At 46.2% G+C, this 18,988-nt stretch overlaps 1 protein-coding gene across 1 annotated transcript in view; it reads left to right on the top strand.

The window, feature by feature from the left end:
• Positions 1–18,988, top strand: part of LOC115651191 (sodium/hydrogen exchanger 10-like) — a 354,344-nt gene that overhangs the window by 200,100 nt on the left and 135,256 nt on the right. The window contains 6 exon segments of the mRNA XM_030562150.1: positions 6,170–6,358; positions 17,963–18,003; positions 18,005–18,084; positions 18,087–18,109; positions 18,289–18,355; positions 18,555–18,605. Of these exon segments, the coding sequence (XP_030418010.1) occupies positions 6,170–6,358; positions 17,963–18,003; positions 18,005–18,084; positions 18,087–18,109; positions 18,289–18,355; positions 18,555–18,605 (451 nt within the window).

Here is an 18,988-nt window from a genome sequence, read left to right as displayed (position 1 = left end):
CTGGGCTCACTGGTTGTGTCTGCAGCCAACGAGGACAAGCAGGTTTCTACCATCTCAACTCCCAAAAACAAAGAGGCTGAAAAACTCAATTTATTTGGGAGAAAAAATTATTTGATAGCTAACCTGCAATTCCAGATGGTGAACCAATAGGCCCTGCTGAGCCGGTAGAATTTTAATCTATGGGACAGTCTTAAGAAGTTCCAGGAATCCCTCTCTGAAGGTCTAGCCCAAGAGTTTAGCACCCTAATGGAGGAGGGTACTGTGGTGGCCAGATGTTCCCTGCAGATGGCATGGGTCGCATCAGTGGTGGTAATGTGATGCAGCTCCTGGCTCCAAACGGCAGACCTCTCCCAGGAGATGCAGGCCCTGTTCCAGAACTTCCCTTTTGACAGAGTTGGTCTGTTCTCCAATCAAACAGATGCCAGGCTGCATGAGTTGAAGGATACTGGAGCTACCCTTCACTCCCTGGGCATGAACATGCCGCAATCAGCCAGGAAGCCCTTTCAGCCACCACTGCCACCGAGACCCTGGCAAGATCCCATCAGTGATCTACAAGGAGAAGGGACGCTGGTTTTAGTCATTGTCACCCTTTTTCCTCCCACTCGCCAGCCTAGTCCGGACCTGCCAAACACCCGGGGGGCCTGAAGTGATCATTTTTAGGGTGCACCCGAGAGCAATGGCCCTGTCAGTCTGCCGGATCCTACCCACCTTTTTCTTAACCATCCCTCTCTCTACCGCTCATCTTGGTTTCAGGTTACGGCAGACCACTGGATCCTCGACATAGTAGCTTGGGTCTATATCCTGCAATACTAGGCTGCCCCTCCATCCTGCCCCCACTCCACTTTCCTGTCCTTCTTCAGGGACCCTTCTCATGAGCAACTCTTCGTTCAGGAGGTCAAGAAGCTCTTGGGCTTGGGGGCTATGGAGGAGGTTCCTCGGGACATGGAAGGAAGAGAATTCTACTCCTGCTACTTCCTAATCCCGAAGGCAAAAGGGGGCCTCAGACCCATCCTGGACTTGCGTGGCCTCAACAAGTCTCTGAAGAAGTTGAAGTTTTTCATGGTCTCCCTGGTCTCTATCATTCCTTCCCTGGATCTAAGGGACTGGTATGCCGATCTCGTCTTAAAGGATGCTTACTTTCATGTCTCCATATTCCCAGGGCACAGGCGTTTCCTGCGTTTCATAGTAGCTGGGTGCCACTTCCAGTTCATCTGGGCGCCACTTCCAGTTCATCTGGGCAAGTTCAACACCCAGGGCCACTGGCTCCACAACCATTTGGCCCTTCATATCAATGTCAGGGAGTGCAGAGCAGTTCACCTGGCCTGCCTGGTGTTCTTGCCCCACCTGAAGGGCAGGGTGGTTTGGGTCCTGATGGACAATACAGCCGCAATGTATTACATCAACAGGCAGAGCAGCACCAGGTTTTTGGCCCTTTGTTGGGAGACGCTCAGCCTCTAGGGCTTTTGTATGTGGCATGTCATTCATCTGGTAGCCGTCCACCTGCCTGGAACCGGGAATGTCCTGGCAGATCACCTCAGCAGGAACTTTTTCTCTCACCACAAATGGTCGCTTCATCTGGAGGTGGTCAGCCTAATCTTCTGCAGGTGGGGGACTCCCCAGGTGCACCAGTTTCCTTCTAGGCAGAACAGAAAGTGTCATATATTCTGTTCTCTGCAGGGCAGGGACAAGGGCTCCCTGTCAGATGCCTTCCTGGTTCCATGGTCGGGAGCGCTGATGTACACCTTCCCACTGATTCTGTTGATCCACAAAGTTCTGCTAAAGGTGAAGCAAGACAATGCATCGGTTATTGCATAGCCCCAGCATCTAAATTTCCTGTAAGCCATGTGGCTGGACAGCAGGTTATTTAGTACCACGCAGTCACTTGTGGAACCTGCCCAGCCATCCTGCCGGGGGAGGCGCGCGCCATAGGCACCAACTTCCCCCACAGTCGGGTGGTGCTTAACCCCCCCTTCCGCCCCAGGCCCTGCCCCCACTCAACCTCTTCCCCCATGTCCTCCTCCTGCCTCTTCCCCGCCTCCTGTCCCGAGTGCACCCCATCCCTGCTCCTCCCCCTCCCTCCTGTAGCTTCCTACATGCCACAAAACAGCTATTCGCGGTGGGCAGGAGGCGCTGGGAGTGTAGGGGAGGAGTTGGTCAGCGGGGCCACCAGCAGGTGAGGTGCTGGAGGGCAGGAGGAACTTGGCTGCTGATACATGCTACTGAGCAGCAGCTTCTAATTTTTCTCTGTGAGTGCTCCAGCCCTGGAGCACCCATAGAGTTGGTGCCTATAGGGTGCTCCTGCCACAAGCCCCAACTCAGCCCCAGACCTGCTGCAGCCAGGGGAGGGGCAGCCCAAACCTAGCCCTGGCCTGGACCTGCCATGACTGGGGTGCCTATCCCACGGCCCCAGCCCCGAAACTGCTGCGGCGGGGAGAGGCACCTCTCCCCACCAGCCCAAGTCCTGCTGCAGCTTGAGGGAGTCCTCTCTCCCCACTGTAGTCCCGGAGCACCCTTCTGCACACCAAACCCCTCATCCTCAGCCCCCCTACCAAAGCACACACCCCCCGGCTGGAGCCTTCACCCTATGCACCCCAATCCTCTGCCCCAGCCCTCAGCCCCCTCCCACACTCCGAACCCCTTGGCCCCACCCTCACCACATAAATTTTATGTGCACCAATATGAAGGTGATGTGTCACACATGACTCCACATTGGTGCACATAACAAAATTCATTCTGCACATCTGTAGGAAAAATTAGAGGGAACACTGCCCAGCATTGCCTTGTTGACACTGGTTTGGCATGCTGCTGAGTCTTTCAGCAGTCACTCCATTGCAGCTACCTCTCTGGACGGATCTGCTGTCCCAGAACCATGGTAAGTCCAGAACCTGGCATCACTGCACTTGACAGCTTGCCTCCTGTGTGGCTAAATATGGATGAATGGGAGTGCTCCGCTGGTGTCCAACAGGTACTGCTGGGCAGCAGGTAACCTTCCACCAGGGCTATCTATGTGGCTAAGTGAAAGTGGTTCATGTGTTGGGCCTCAGACCGATACATCTGTGTGGAAGAGGCCTCGCTGCAGGACATCCTGGACTATTTACTGCACCTTAAGCTCCAGGACCTGTCGCTATCTTCGATCAAGGTACACCAGTCAGCTATTTCAGCATTCCACTCTCCATTTCAAGGTCGGTTGGTCTTTGCCCATATCATGACAGTGCAGTTCCTGAAAAGTTTTGAGCACCTTAACCCACATCTCCAGGACCCCCCCCCCCCTTGGGACCTGAATCCTGTGCTGTCGAGGCTCATGGGTCCCCTCTTTGAACCCTTGGCTTCCTGCCCCCTCCTGCTTCTCTCCTGGAAGGTCTCCTTCTTGGTTGCTATAACTTTGGCCTGTAGAGTGTCCGAGATCAGGGCGCTCATGTCCGAGTCGCCTTATACGGTCTTCTATAAGGACAAGGTCCATCTGCATCCATACCCGGCTTTTCTGCCCAAGGTCGTCTCCCAGTTCCACACTGGTCAAGACATTTACTTACCAGTCCTTTGTCCAAAAACCTAATGCAATGGATGAGGAATGCAGGCTCCATACCTTGGATGTCAGATGAGCACTGGCCTTCTACATTGATAGAAAAAAGCAGTTCCATAAGTCAATGCTGTTGTTTCTTGCTGTTGCTGACAGGATGAAAGGTTACCCAGTGTCAGCCCAGAGAATCTCATCTTGGACCATGGCCTGCTACTGCTATGAGCTGGCAAAGGTGCTCCCACCGGAGATCATGACGGCTCATTTGACTAGGGAGCAGGCATCAGCAGCAGCCTTTCTGCCGCATGTGCTGATCCAAGAGATCTGTTGGAGTGCCACCTGGTCATCTATCCACACATTTGCGTTGCACTACACACTGACCCAGCAGTCTTGAGACAATACTGGCTTTGGCAGAGCAGTGCTGCAAGCAGCAAGATTTTGAACTCTGAGTCCACATCTGTTGATTATGCTTGTGAGTCACTTAGAATGGAATTGACATAAGCAAGTACTCGAAGAAGAAAAACGGTTACCTGCCTTTCATAACTGTTGTTTTTGGAGATATCCATTCCATTACCTGCCCTCCTGCCCCTCTGTCAGAGTTGTTGGCAAGATGGTACTGAGAGGGCATGGGGCTGGCGGTGCCTGATATACCATGACATGAGCGCAGAACTCCAGAGGGCACCACAGCCAGCCCTACTGGTACTGCTAAGGCCAAAATCTCAGACGGCTGTGCACGTAGGGTGCGTGCACGCCTAGATTGGAATGGACATGAGCAGCACATCTTGAAGAACAACAGTTACGAAAGGTGGGTAACCAGTTTTTCTCATGCCCCATGCTGTTCTTGAGCATTCTCAGAATCAGGTTATAGAAAGGGTGTGGCACTTGAGACACATCAGTTCCTTCCCACTGTGGCTTGTTTTCTTTATTTGTTTTTATTTTTTCAGAGTTATTGTTTGTTTTCTATTAGTTCTGGGGTTTCTGGGCTACAGTATTGGCACTTGGATCCTGTGGTGTAGATCCAAACGGGAAAAGGCCAGGATTCAAGATATAGGCCTCTTGTCCTGCTGTATTCTCCATTTTAAATCTTAGAGGAGGCTTGCCTGGGAGAAGGGCATTTTTCCTCACCTATTCACTCACCTACCTAATCTGCAGCATCTTCACCCCAAGATCTTATGATGAATACTTAAGCAAACTCCAAGCCTCACTGCCCCAGGAGGCCCTGGCAGTAAACTCTCTGGATTCGAATCCATTAAACAATCTGTAAGAACAATCAGACTGTATCAGCCTACAACGTCTTGGAGGGCAAAAAACAATCTAAAACTCTTCATAAGGCACTGCCCTCCACTCCTGGAGTGGTATCAAATCCTTCAGTACAGAAGGATCTGAAGCCCCTACCTGTGTGGAGGATGCCATTTTGCTCTATGTACAGTGCATGAGAGGTCATGCTGTGTGGAGGACACCATACTGTAGAGCAAAATGGCACTCTTTACACAAGTAGGGTACCCAAAATTGAGTTTTACAAGAGGCTCCCAATGGACAAATGCCACCACTGGTGACTGGTGGCACCAAAGCACTCTTTTTAATAGCCTTGCCCTCAGAATATTTAGGGACACTGAGAGTGGGGGAGACCAGGAACTGAAGCAGGACAGCTCAAATGGGCACTGCTATGATTAAACATTCCAATGTCAGAGCTGTATCATTGAGATATCCCAAGAGTGGGAATGTGTAGAGTCCATCTTGAAGAACTCCAGTTACAAGGGAATAAACTTCATATTTTCAATAAAATAATTATCCATTGAAAAAATGGAATAGAACATGGTAAATTGGAAAGTCTTAAGATTTTTTCTGACCTTCTAATCATGTCTTGAAAGTAGAGCTAAGTGGGAAACAGCTTTCCTATTTCCATGAAAAAAATTGAGATTTTGAAAAATTTCCCCTTCCACATCAGGATGACCCTGAGACCTTTTGATATTTTTCTCAAAAAAATCAGAGAAAGATACCCCAGAATAACCAGCAGTCCATTGGCTATGACATCACTCTAGTGTGCAGGAGACATAGCAGAACCAAATTCAAGTCCTTGTTCTGCCTGATTTGGAGGAAGTATGTGAACGCAGATCTCCCACATCCTGAGTGAATGCCTTATCCTGTGGGATACAGTCAGTCTATCACGCTTTCCTGTTGGAGCTGTTCCACTTTAATTATTTATATAAATATTCATCAGGCTAGAAAGAGATGGAGTGACTTGATTGGGGGGATTTCTTCCCCCCAATATTCATCTCTGAAGTGACTGGCCCATGGATAACTCAGCTGCTCCTGCTGTGTTCTGGAGCCAGAATTTAAGTCTTAAACAGTTTACATATCTCTTTCAATCTGCCTCCCTGCAGTTGCAGAAAGGTAATACTTCAAAGGTTAGAAATATGATGTTTGTTTTTTAGTTAAAGGTTTTAATTCTGCATAAATTGGTTGGTAAGACCTATGGGGAATGTTATGCACTGTTAATAGATGGATGAGTGGATTTGTCAAGCCTGGGTAGTGTTAAAAGATGCATTATAATTGTTTTCAGATTTGAGTAAAAGCTTAATATAGTCTCCTGTTTTATAATGTATATGATGTAATGAATCTAAATAAATACTGTATGTTTCTTTTTAATAACAGGCTTTAGCCATGGGGAAGGCTTACATCTTTCATCATTGGAATCAATTTGAACTAGTAATCATAATAGTTGGACTCATAGATATCATGATTATTAATATCTTTAAGCCACTTCACCCAACATATCATATGATTAAGACTATCAGGGTATTCCGAATCATTCGCCTTATTAGAGTTCTGCGTCTTTTGAAGGTAAAGATAAAGATTTTTATAATGTTTAACAAGGAACTATAAAAGCATGCAGCTTTGTGTTTTATTTTTAGGTTCAGTAAAATAAAATGTAAACCAAATTCTTAAATGTTTTTGTTTTAAATCTATGTGGCTCCTCCTTGATATGCCATCCCCTTATGTGCTTTGCTGGTGATATCTCACAGCATGCTGCACTGAGAGCATAGGAGTATGTCGAATGCTTATAGAGCTAAGATAAACCCATATTTCTTCCTCATAAAACTGCCTCCCCACATCTACTCTTAATTTTGCATGGTATATCACATGATCTGTGGAACTATTGAATTCACTGTACTTTAGGAGAGGGTCATAACAGTCCACATTGAGGATTAGGGGTGCACAACCTACCTTTCCTCTCAAAGCCTGTTTATTCTGCTATTTAAGAAAAATCAGACAATCTGAGGGTTGCTGACCAGACATTATTCTTCTTGTGTTTCGTTTTTTAAATTCTAATTTATGAGGAAAGTTTTCTTCATCCTTTCCCCCCACTACTAGGTCCTTATCTTAATGCATAGTATTAAAGTACTTTTCTAGTCTCTGTTGCTTTCAGCCGCCATGGTTAAATGTGTCAAAGTGTAGCTTCAATACATATGCTTCATATACTCACAAGCTCAGGCTTTGTTCAGGACTCTTATTGTGACTGCTGGAACTGAGGTGGAAAAAAAACAACGTTGTGGTGTACTTTCCCATCTAAAATCCTAAGAGGGGTTGTGATAAATGAAGGGGGGAGTTGCTCTCTTTTATGGATATCCAGCCAGCCAGCTAGCTATAAAATCCCTATTAGTAGCTGTTCTCTACTTGCTTTACATGTAAAGGGTTAAAAAGTCCATAGGTAAAAGGAAGGGAGTAGGTACCTGACCAAAAGAGCCAATGGGAAGGCTAGAACTTTTTAAAATTGGGAAAAAATTTCCCCTTTGATTTCTGTGTTGTTCTCCCAGAGATCAGGGACAGGGCTGGAACTATGCTTTAAGAGCTTGCGCCTTTTATGAAAAATGATCAAATCATACCTAGAAACTACTCATTTGAAACACCAGATATGTAAGTAGATCAGGAACTGTCTAGCAAGACATGATTAGGTTTATCTAATTTATTTCTTTATGGCTTGTGGACTCCTCTTTGCTAACCCCAAACACTTTTGCTTTGTTTGTAACCTTTAGGCTGGACCTCAAGAAGCTATCGTGATGCTTAATCCTTGTACATGTGGTTTTTAAAACCTAGCAAAAAGCCTAAGTTCCAGATGTATTTTCTTTCTTTTTGTTTTTAATCAAATTTACCTTTTTTAAGAACAAGATTGAATTTTTGTGTCCCTAAGAGATTTGTCCATATGATGTTTAATTAGCTGCTGGCAACAGCTAATTTCCTTTGTTTTCTTTCTCAACTCTTCCACGGTGGGGGAGCAGTGAAAGGGCTTGAGGGTACCCACAGGAAGGAATTCCCAAGTGCACCTTCCTGGGTTCTAAGAGGGGTTTTTTGCACTTGGGTGAGGGCAGCATCTACCCATCCAAGGTCAGAGAAAAGCTGTAACTTTGGGAGTTTAATATAATTTTTAGAATCCTTGCAGGCCCCCACCTCCTGCACTCGAAGTACTAGAGTGGGGAATCATCCTTGATAGGAATTCACTTTATTCAGGCCCTGTTCACTATCATTATAGGGAATTATTTTGCCTTGAAGCTAGATAATATGTAAATTTGTTATAAGTCCAACATATTTAGCTAGCCTTATCATCAGGAGTCATATAGTGCAAGTGCTCATAGATATGTCAGCTGCAATGTATTACCTGACCTACTATCATGCTCAGAGTTGTAGCTGCAAGAGATTTCTGGTTTTCCCACCTGAACAAAAAAATTTCCTGATCACATGATTCACTTTGGTAACTTTGCTCCACAAGTTGGATCTAAAGTGAGCAGACTTATTTGCAACCAAGATGGGGCCATGGTTTTTCAAGTCATCTGGATTTTGCTGTTTTGTTGCATCTGGAGAAGGGGCCCTTCAGAGCAGACACTCTCTTAATGGATCATCTTTTATATTCAGACCTATTTGGAGATACATAACCTCCTATCTGATAGTAGAAAGGATATTGAGACTAAGACAATATAATTTTTTGTTTTTAAATTTGTATAAAGTGATCATCCAGGTGGCAGCAGTGCATATTGCCTTATACATGTTAGTCTTTTAAGCACATTTTGCCTGTTCTTTGGAAACTTGTGTATCATCTCCAATGTGAGGCCATGCTGCCTTGATGCAGCAAATTAGTGTTCTTGGTGGTGTGCGAGTGCTATTTGCATCAATGAAGGTGTTATTACCTGGAGTTATGACCAATCAGCAAATTATTTGAGTGCTTCCTCCATGTTGATTCCATTTTAGTTCATTCTAGGTGTGTGTGCGCTTACATACGCAGATGTCAGAGACTTTTGCCTTAGCAGTATCCATAGTGCCAGCTGTGGAGCCCTCTGGGGTGCCATGCTCAAGCCATGGTATTTCAGGCACAGCAGGCCCTCTGCCTTCTAAGTTCCTTCTTATCACCCACAGTGGTCAGTCAGAACGCCTTTGTCCCTTGCTTCGCAAGTGGCCAGCTGTATTTTTTTTCCCCATCTCAACCTTGTGCTTCTAGCTGTAAATAGTTTAACCATTGTTAGTTAGTTGTTATTCAAACTCCTTGAGTCTTTAAACAGAGGACAATTCACCTTCCTCCCTCCTTCTCTCTTCCCCTCCCAGATTCTCCCTGAGAGAGACAGTAATCCTTTCTCCCCACCAATTCCCTGGTGGATCCAGACCCAGTCCCTGGGGTCTCACACCAGAATAAAAAAAAACAATCAGGTTCTTAAACAAGAAAAGCTTTTAATTAAAGAAGGAAAAAAAAAACACAGTAAAAATTGTCTTTGTAAATTTAAAAAATAGAATAGGTACAGAGTCTTTCAGCTGTAGACACTGGAAATACCCTCCCAGTCTAAGTACAAATTAGAATCTTTTCAGCAAAATACCAATTTGAACTCCTTTCAGCCAAATACACATTTGCAAATAAAGAAAAACAAACAAAAGCCTAACTCGCTTTATCTATCTAGTACTTACTATTCTGAATCTATAAGAACTTGTATCAGGGAGTTTGGAGAGAAACCTGGTTGCACGTCTGGTCCCTCTGAGCCCCCAGAGTGAACAACCACAACTAACAGCACAGCACAAAAACTTCCCTCCCTCAAGATTTGAAAGTATCCTGTCCTCTGATTGGTCCTCTGGTCAGGTGACAGCCAGGCTTACTGAACTTGTTAACCCTTTACAGTCAAAGAGATATAAAGTACTTCTGTGCTATTAACTTCTTTTATCTGTTTAACACAACTTTACATATAACAGTAGTTTGGTTATATATTATAGATTTAGAGAGAGACCTTCTAAAAAACGTTAAAATGTATTACCGGCACATGAAGCCTTAAATTACAGTGTATAAATGAAGGCTCGGCACAACACTTCCAAAAGGTTGCTGACCCCTGTGCTAGATAGTGTCCCAGTCCTGGCATGCCCTGGTCCCTGGGTTTTAAACTGTGCTCTGTGTGTAACAGGCCTATGCCTAGACAACTATCATGCAGGTCACTAATAAACTGTCTCAGGGAATCCCACATAAAGAAGTGCTGTCACATCCGTAAAACTGTTGATCCTCAGACTCAGAGGGAGCACAACATACATCTCAGGGCTCTCCTGATGCAGGCTGCCCTGCGCCCAGCTTTGGAGCCAGAGCGGCCTGATGTGGCACCTAGCGCTTTTACTTTGTTGTGGAGCGCACACCCAGCACCAGGTTCCTCCCGGCTACAATCCCCGTTGCTAGTGTCGAAGAAGAAACCTAAGAAGATGGCACCAAGCAAGCCCAACCAGGGGGCTCCGGACAAAGGACCTTGTCTGGGCCTGTCATAAACAGATAGCTAAGGGTTAACGTCTCTTTCACCTGGAAATAAGTATCTGAAGCACCTGACCAGAGGACCAATCAGGAAACAGGATTTTTTTCAACTCTGGGTGGAGGGAAGTTTGTGTCTGAGTTCTTTGTCTTCTGCCTGTATGCTCTCTGGGATGAGAAGTGATTTCTGTTTCCTGCTTTCTCATCTTCTGTTTCCCAGTTGTAAGTACAAAGAGATCAGATAGTAAGTTATATGTTTTTTTTTCTTTTGTATTTACATGTCTATAGTTGCTGGAGTGCTTTAAATTGTATTTTTTGAATAAGGCTGTTTATTCATATTTCTTTTAAGCAATTGACCCTGTATTTGTCACCTTAATACAGAGAGACCATTTGTATGTATTTTTCTCTCTTTTTTATATAAAGCTTTCTTTTAAGACCTGTTGGAGTTTTTCTTCAGCGAGGAACACCAGGGAATTGGTGGGAGGAAGAAGTCAGGGGGAGATCTGTCTGTGTTAGATTTACTAGCCTGACTTTACATTCCCTCTGGGTGAAGAGGGAAGTGCTTTTGTTTCCAGGACTGGAATTAGAGAGGGTCGACTCCCTCTGCTTAGATTCACAGAGATTGCTTCTGTCTCTCTCTCCAGGAACACCTGGGGGGGGGGGGAGGAAGGGAAAAAGTTTATTTCCCTTTGTTGTGAGACAAGGGATTTGGGTCTTGGGGTCCCCAGGGAAGGTTTTTGGGGGGGACCAGAGTGCCCCAAAACACTCTAATTTTTTGGGTGGTGGCAGCAGTACCAGGTCCAAGCTGGTAACTAAGCTTGGAGGTTTTCATGCTAACCCCCATATTTTGGACACTAAGGTCCAAATCTGGGACTAGGTTACTGACAGGGCCTTACGCCCACTCCAGACCTGCAAAAGGGTTCAGCCCCAGGGAGCTCCTCCCCCCAAAAGAACCCATCACCAACTCAAGGGAACAGTAAAGGGCCCAAGCTGATGGCACAGTTGACACTCTCCCAGCTTCTGGCACCAGGAGAGCAGAGAGCGCCCCCACTGCAAATGGCACCATGTGGAGATATGGGTCTGGCTATGGCTCCCTGAGAGGGCAAGGCCTTGCACAAATCAAGTGAGCACCACCAGTCTCTGGAGCCAAGACAGAGCCCTCGGTCGCCACATTCTTGGTCTCTGCGTTGGCCACGGCTTGCTGCTACAAGTCATCGGCTCCGTACTCCAGATCCCCATCCTTGCACTGGGACTCTCCTCGGCATTTTTCTTCATCTTGAGTCGCTATAACTTTAACTTGTGGGATTCTCTCCTCAAGTTCAAGGATGCCATGACCCAGGAGATGGCCCAGGAGTTCAAAACTCTGGTGGAGGAGCGTACTGCGGCATCTTGGTGCTCCCTCCAGATGGCCTGGGACGCAGCCAATTCAGCTGCCCTAGTTGTTGCCTCAGGAGTGGTCATGCAGCAAAGTTTCTGGCTCCAAACCACAGACCAGTCCCAGGAAATGCAGGCCTCTATTCAGGACCTCCCATTTGACAGTGTCGGCCTTTTTTCCAAACCAAATGGATGCTCATCTGCGCGGACTGACATGCGGGCGACTCTGCTCTCAGAGGATGCATATTCCTCAGGAGTTGAGACAGCCGTTCCGCCCTCCTCTGCCACCTCGACAGAGGCAGCCTTGGGAGGCACCTGCAAGGAAAAGATATGTAGGGTTTAGTCATGGTCGCCCTTTGTCATCCTGATCTGCTGCGCAGCCTGGCCCAGTGAAGCACCGAGGGAGCCAGAAGTGCTCATTTTGTGGGTGTGCTTGGGAGCAATGCACCAGCCAACTGCCTGGATCCTTCCTGCCTTTTCCTCAGCTGTCTTTTTCCCTACCTCTCAGCCTGGGCACAGATTACATCAGACCATTGGTTCCTGGACACAGTAGCTCGGGGATATACCCTGCAAGTTTTGGTGACCCCTCCTTCTGCCCCACCCCCTCCCCTCTTCAGGGACCCTTCTCACAAGCAACTTCTCGTTCAGGAGGTCAAAAATCTCCTGGTCTCGGGGGCTGTGGAGGAGGTTCCTCGAGATATGGAAGGAAGAGGATTCTGCTCTCACTACTTCCTAATCGCAAAGGCAAAGGTCTCAGACCCATTCTGAACCTGGGTGGCCTCACCAAGTCTCTCAAGAAGTTCAAGTTCTGCATGGTCTCCATCATCCCATCCCTGGATCTGGGGGACTGGGTACACTACTCTTGACTTAAAGGACGCTTGCTTTCATGCCTCCATATTTCTGTGGCACAGGCATTTCCTGCATTTCATAGTGGTTGAGTGCCACTTTCATTTCATGTTGCTACCTTGTGGCATATCTTTGGCCCCCAGGGTGTTCATGAAATGCGTGGCGCTGAGACATTGAGGAACATAAGAATGTACGAACGGCCATACCAAGTCAGACCAAAGGTCCATCTAGCCCAGTATCTGTCTACTGACAGTGGCCAATGCCAGGTGCCCCAGAGGGAATGAACCTAACAGGCAATGATCAAGTGATCTCTCTCCTGCCATCCATCTCCATCCTCTGATGAACAGAGGCTAGGGACACCATTCTTTACCCATCTTGGCTAATAGCCATTTATGGGCTTAACCACCATGAATTTATCCAGTTCTCTTTTAAAACACTGTTATAGTCCTAGCCTTCTCATCGTCCTGAGGTAAGGAGTTCCACAAGTTGACTGTGCACTGTGTAAAGAACTTCCTTTTATTTGTTTTAAACCTGCTGTCTATTAATTTCATTTAGTGACCCCCTAATTCTTGTATTATGGGAATAAGTAAGTAACTTTTCCTTATCCACTTTCTCAACATCACTCATGATTTTATATACCTCTATCATGTCCACGCTTAGTCTCCTCTTTTCCAAGCTGAAGAGTCCTCAGCCAATGCCTCTTGAATCTTTCCTCATATGGGACCCTCTCCAAACCCCTAATCATTTTAGTTGCCCTTTTCTGAACCTTTTCTAATGCTAGAATATCTTTGAGGTGAGGAGACCACATCTGTGCACAGTATTTAAGATGTGAGTGTACCATGGAGAATATATTATTGCCCTTATATAAATCAAGTCTTATTCTCTATCCCCTTTTTAATGATTCCTAACATCCCATTTGCTTCTTTGACTGCCTCTGCACACTGCGTGGACATCTTCAGAGAACTATCCACTCTGACTCCAAGATCTTTTTCCTGACTCGTTGTGGCTAAGTTAGCCCCCCATCATATTGTATGTATAGTTGGGGTTATTTTTCCCCCTCCCCATGTGCATTACTTTACATTTATCCACATGAAATTTCATTTGCCATTTTGTTGCCCAATCACTTAGTTTTGTGAGATCTTTTTGAAGTTCTTCACAATCTGTTTTGGTCTTAACTATCTGAGTAGTTTGGTATCATCTGCAAACTTTGCCACCTCACTGTTTATCCCTTTCTCCAGATCATTTATGAATAAACTGAATAGGATTGGTCCTAGGACTGACCCTTGGGGAACACCACTAGTTACCCCTCTCCATTCTGAGAATTTACCGTTAATTCCTACCCTTTGTCCCAATCTTCCTGTATCTCAATGAGTGGCTCATCAAGGGCAGGGAAAGTGCACAAGAAGCGGTCCACCTGCAGCAACCCGGGTCTATTAATAAACACAGAAAAGTCCATGTTAACACCATTTCAAAGGATAGAGTTTCAGACTCCACATGGGCCAGAGCCTTCCTTCCGGAAGCACATTTTCAGGCCATGTCAAGCTTAATCCCTCATATAAAGAGCCATTCACTCACCATGGCCCACATGTGCCTGCAAATGATGGGCCACATGACCACATGTACATATGTGGTTAGCTATGCCTATCTTCATCTGTGGCCTCTGCAAGTGTAGCTAGCCTCGGTCTACATCCTCAGCAGGCATACCCTGGACCATGTGGTCACAGTGTTGAACCATGTCCCCCTGTCTCTGGATTGGTGTCGGGATCCCAGGTCAGTGCTGCAGGGAGTCCTCTTTGCAATCCAGTCTTTGTTGATCATCCTGGTCTTGGATGTGTCAGATCTGGGTTGGGAAGCCCATCTGGGTGTGATCTCAGCACCCAAGGCCGCTGGCTCCACAATGATCTCATCCATCATATCAACGTCAGGGAGCTCAAAGCAGTTTGCCTAGCCTGCCAGGCCTTCTTGCCCCACCTGAAAGGCAAGGTGGTGAAGGTCCTCACAGAAAATACCGCTGTGATATTACATCAACAGGCAGGGCGGTGCCAGGTCTTCAGCCCTTGTCGCGAAGTGCTCAGCCTCTGGGATTTTTTGTGTGATATGCCATTCATCTGGTAGCTATCCACCTGCCCGTAGCCAAGAACATCCTGGCAGATCACCTTCAGCAGGACCCTTCTTGTCTTCACCATTAATGGTCGCTCCATCCGGAGGTGGTCAGCCTAATCTTCCATAGGTGGGGGACTCCTCAGGTTGATCTGTTTGCATCCAGGCAGAACAGAAAGTGCCACATGTTCTATTCTCTGCAGGGCAGGGACAAGGGCTCCCTATCAGACACCTTCCTGATTCTATGTTCAGGAGCTCTGATGTACGCCTTCCTGCTGGTGCCATTAATCCAGAGTCCTGCTCAAGGTGAAACAAGACAAAGCAGTGATCAGCCTCAGACTCCCAGCGTGGCCTTATCAACACTAGTTCAGTGTGCTGCTGAGTCTTTCGTCTGCCATCATGTTGCACCTACCTCTTCAGCAAGATCTGCTATCCCAGAGCCACAGCAATCTGCTGCATCTGAACCTGGTGGCACTATACTTGACAGCCTGGCTACTGTGTGGCTGAATGGGGATGAACAGCAGTGTTCCACTGCTGTCCAGCAGGTTATGCTGGGTAGCAGAAAACCCTCCACCAGGGCCACCAATCGGCAAAGTGGAAGTGGTTCACGTGTTGGACCTCGGATCATCATTTTCGTGCAGAAGAGGCCCCACTGCAAGGCATCCTGAACTATTTGCTTCATCATAAGCTCCAGGGCCTGTCATCCTTGGTCAAGGTTCACCTGGCAGCCATATCAGTGTTCCACCCTCCATTCCAAGGCAGGTCCGTCTTCACCCATCTGATGACGGTGTAGTTCCTGAAAGGTCTGATGCACCTTTACCTGCATGTCCGGGACCCAGTCCCCTGCTTGGGACCTGAATCTTGTGCTGTCTAGGCGCAGGGGCCCATACTTGAAGCCCTTGGCTCCCTGCTCCCTCCTGTTTCTCTCCTGGAAGGTTGCCTTCTTGGTTGCTATAACTTTGGCCCATAGGGCATCTGAAATCAGGGTGTTCACATTGGAATTGCCTTATATGGTCTTCTGTAAGGACAAAGTCCAGCTGTGTCCGCACCTGGCCTTTCTGCCCAAGGTCGTCTCTCAGTTCCATACTGATTAAGATGTATACCTACAGACCCAGTGTCCAAATATGCAATGGATGAGGAATGCAGGCTGCATACCCTAGATGTCAGGCAGGCACTGGCTTTCAATATAGAATGAATTAACCCGTTCCATAGATCTATGCAGTTGTTTGTTGCTGTCACAGACAGAATGAAGGGTTGCCAAGTGTCTTCCCAGAGAATCATGGCCTGGATCACAGCTTGAATCTGCTACTGTTATGAGCTGTCAAAGATGCCCCCACCAGAGATTGTGATGGCTCATTCAACTAGGGCGCAGTCGTCATCAGCAATCTTCCTTGCTTAGATGCTGATCCAGGAAATTAGTCAGGCTGCAACCTGGTTGTCCATCCACACATTTGCTTCACATTATGCCCTGACCGAGCAAGCTCAAGATGACACTGGTTTTGCTAGAGTGGTGCTCCAATCCTCAAGACTTTGAACTCCGAGCCCACCTCCAAGGATTCTGCTTTAGAGTCACCTGGAATGGAATCGACTCAAGCAAGCACTTGAAGAAAAAACAGTTACCCACCTTTCGTAACTGTTGTTCTTCGAGATGTGTTGCTCATGTCCATTCCATTACCTGCTCTCCTACTCCTCTGTTGGAGTTGTCAGCAATAAGGAACAAAGAGGGTGTAGGGCACATTATACTGCAGCATGAGCTAGTCACCCCAAAGTGCGCCACAACCAGCCCTATGGAAACCGTAAAGGCAAAAGTCTCTGACCTCCGTGCACATGGGTGCACACACACCTAGAATGAAATGGACATGAGCAACACATCTGAAGAATAACAGTTATGAAAGGTGGGTAACCAGTTTTTTCCTCCACTTAGTCCAGTGAGCTATTGTCAAAACCAAAGGGTTTAATTTAAGGAGAGCTATCTAGGCTCATAGGTGGATTGACCTGATTCATCTAGGTTCTGGAAAGTTCTGACCCAAATTGCTAATTAAAGGAAAAGTGATTCTGTGCTTTATGAATTTTAATAAAAGTAAACATTCAAGAGTAAAATAAAAAAACTATTACAAACTCTATGGTTGAAAATAATGACAGTTAAGTTAACTTGACGGTTTTTACCCCAATATTGCTGCTAACATAGCAAATAATCACTTATTGATTCTAAAACAGGAAGCTCAAGAAGGAAGCTGTTTATTTAGTTGCCAGGCAACAATCAAAGAACTTTTACTCACAGCAATGATAGTTCTTTAATTGATTAGTCGGTGTTTTCCTCCTTGGAATTCACTGTAACTATAGTGGCTAAACTATTTCCTTCCTCTACTCCTACTCCACCCCAGCATAAAAAAATAAGTATAAGATTACAAGACACTTCATAAAGAGGATTTTTCACTAAACAATGGCAACCTTGTATTTCTGGAGAACTAACATAGGTTATATTAAATTGTACTGCTGAACTTCTAAGTTATTTTAAGAGCACATCGAGCATCTGGACTATGGGTAGGCAAACTTTTTGGCCTGAGGGCCATATTGGGGTTCAAAACTGGATGGAGGGCCAAGTAGGGAAGGCTGTGCCTCTCCAAACAGCCTGGCCCCTGCCCCCTCTCGGCCTCCTTCCACTTCCTGCCCCCCTCAGAACCCCTGGCCCATCCAACCCCCCACCCCCTGCTCTTTCACCCCTGATTGCCCCCTCCCAGGATCCCCCCCCCAATCACCCTTCTGGGACCCCACCCCTATCCACCCCCCCCTTCTCCCTGTCCCCTGACTGCCCAGACACCTATCCATACCCCTGCTCCTTGACAGGCCCCCCAGGACTTCCCACAGCTATCCAACCCCCTCCTCATTTGCTGTCTACTGACTGCCTCCCGCCCCCCAAGAACCTCTGCCCCATCCTACCGTCCCTGCTCCCTGTCCCCTGACTGCCCCTGGGACCTCTTGCCCTATATCCAACCCCCGCTCACTTACCATGCCGCTCAGAGCAGCAGGACTGGCAGCTACGCCACCCGGCCGGAGCCAGGCACACTGCTGCACTCTGCAGCAGGAGCTCGCAGCCTCCGCCGCCCAGAGCACTGGCAGCATGGCAAGCTGAGGCCTCAGGAGAGGAGGGACAGCAGGGGAGGGACCCACTGGCTTAGTTTGCCCACCTCTGATCTGGACAGACACTATGTTGTAGTATTTACTTAAATCAAAATTAATGAAATAGAAACATACAAATGAAGTGTATTTATCTGTATAAGAATTCTTATTAGAAAAGTTGACATTTTTATTAAATAATGTATTTTGTTTGCAGATGTAACTTATTTCATTATTATTTATTTCAGCTTGTGATACCAAGACTGATAAACCTATTGGAAAAACAAATAACAACAGTTAACCTTTGGATATGATATTGCTAAGGGATATGTGCAAGGTGAAGAAGATACAAAATATTTAATTGAACAGATTTTAGTCATGAGACAATTTCTAAGGTGAGGGAAAATAGAAAGTTAGGAAATGGTTTAAAATGTGTGCTTTGAAGATTTTAATTTATATTCTTTAAAAAGTTAGATTTAAATTGATAACAGGAAGTTAAAATAAAGATATCAGAATGATTAAAAAACAAATTCTAGCATAGCAGATACATGACGAGCTTACTGTACCTTTTCAGAGGGTGATGGAGTTGCTGCTCCATCTGGTAGACCTCCAGTATTCTGAATCAACCAGCCCTCCTCTAAGTATTCCAACAGCAGCCTGGCCCTTCTACAAAGTGGGTTATTGCTTAATGTCATTCTAATCATAACTCACTCACTCATTGCTAACTCCCTATATTTAATGGACTTCAGCAATATTTGTACTAAAATGTATTTAAAATATGAATTCACAAAGGTGTATGCATCTTTCCTAATAGAAATTGCATTTTCCTTTATCTGACAGGAATAAATAAAATTATGGAAAAGAATAAACAAGATGGTATGAAAGAGCTAGGTATGTAAATGGAGATAATCTTATAGTCAGTGTGCCAACTCACATAGCAGGAGATCACCAGACAAACCCTGAAAAAGTCACTAGATGTTGCTGTTTAAGCAAGGCAAAAGGAGTCAAAAGCTGTCACTAAACAAAATTTCCAGGGAATTTTATATAGATAAATAAATGTATCTTGTAGAACTGGAAGGGATCTTGAAAGGTCATTGAGTGCAGTCCCCTGCCTTCACTAACAGGACCAAGTACTGCCCCAGACAGATGTTTTTTGCCCTTGATCCCTAAATGGCCCCCTCAGGGATTGAACTCACAACTCTGGGTTTAGCAGGCCAATGCTCAAATCACTGAGCTATGCCTCCCCAACAGACATGCATATGCACATGAAAAGA

Source organism: Gopherus evgoodei, chromosome 4 (genome assembly GCF_007399415.2).
Source record: "Gopherus evgoodei ecotype Sinaloan lineage chromosome 4, rGopEvg1_v1.p, whole genome shotgun sequence".
In the NCBI taxonomy this organism is placed as follows: domain Eukaryota; kingdom Metazoa; phylum Chordata; order Testudines; family Testudinidae; genus Gopherus; species Gopherus evgoodei.
Note: the sequence above shows the minus strand (reverse complement) of the source record. Positions and strands in the feature narration are given on the sequence as shown.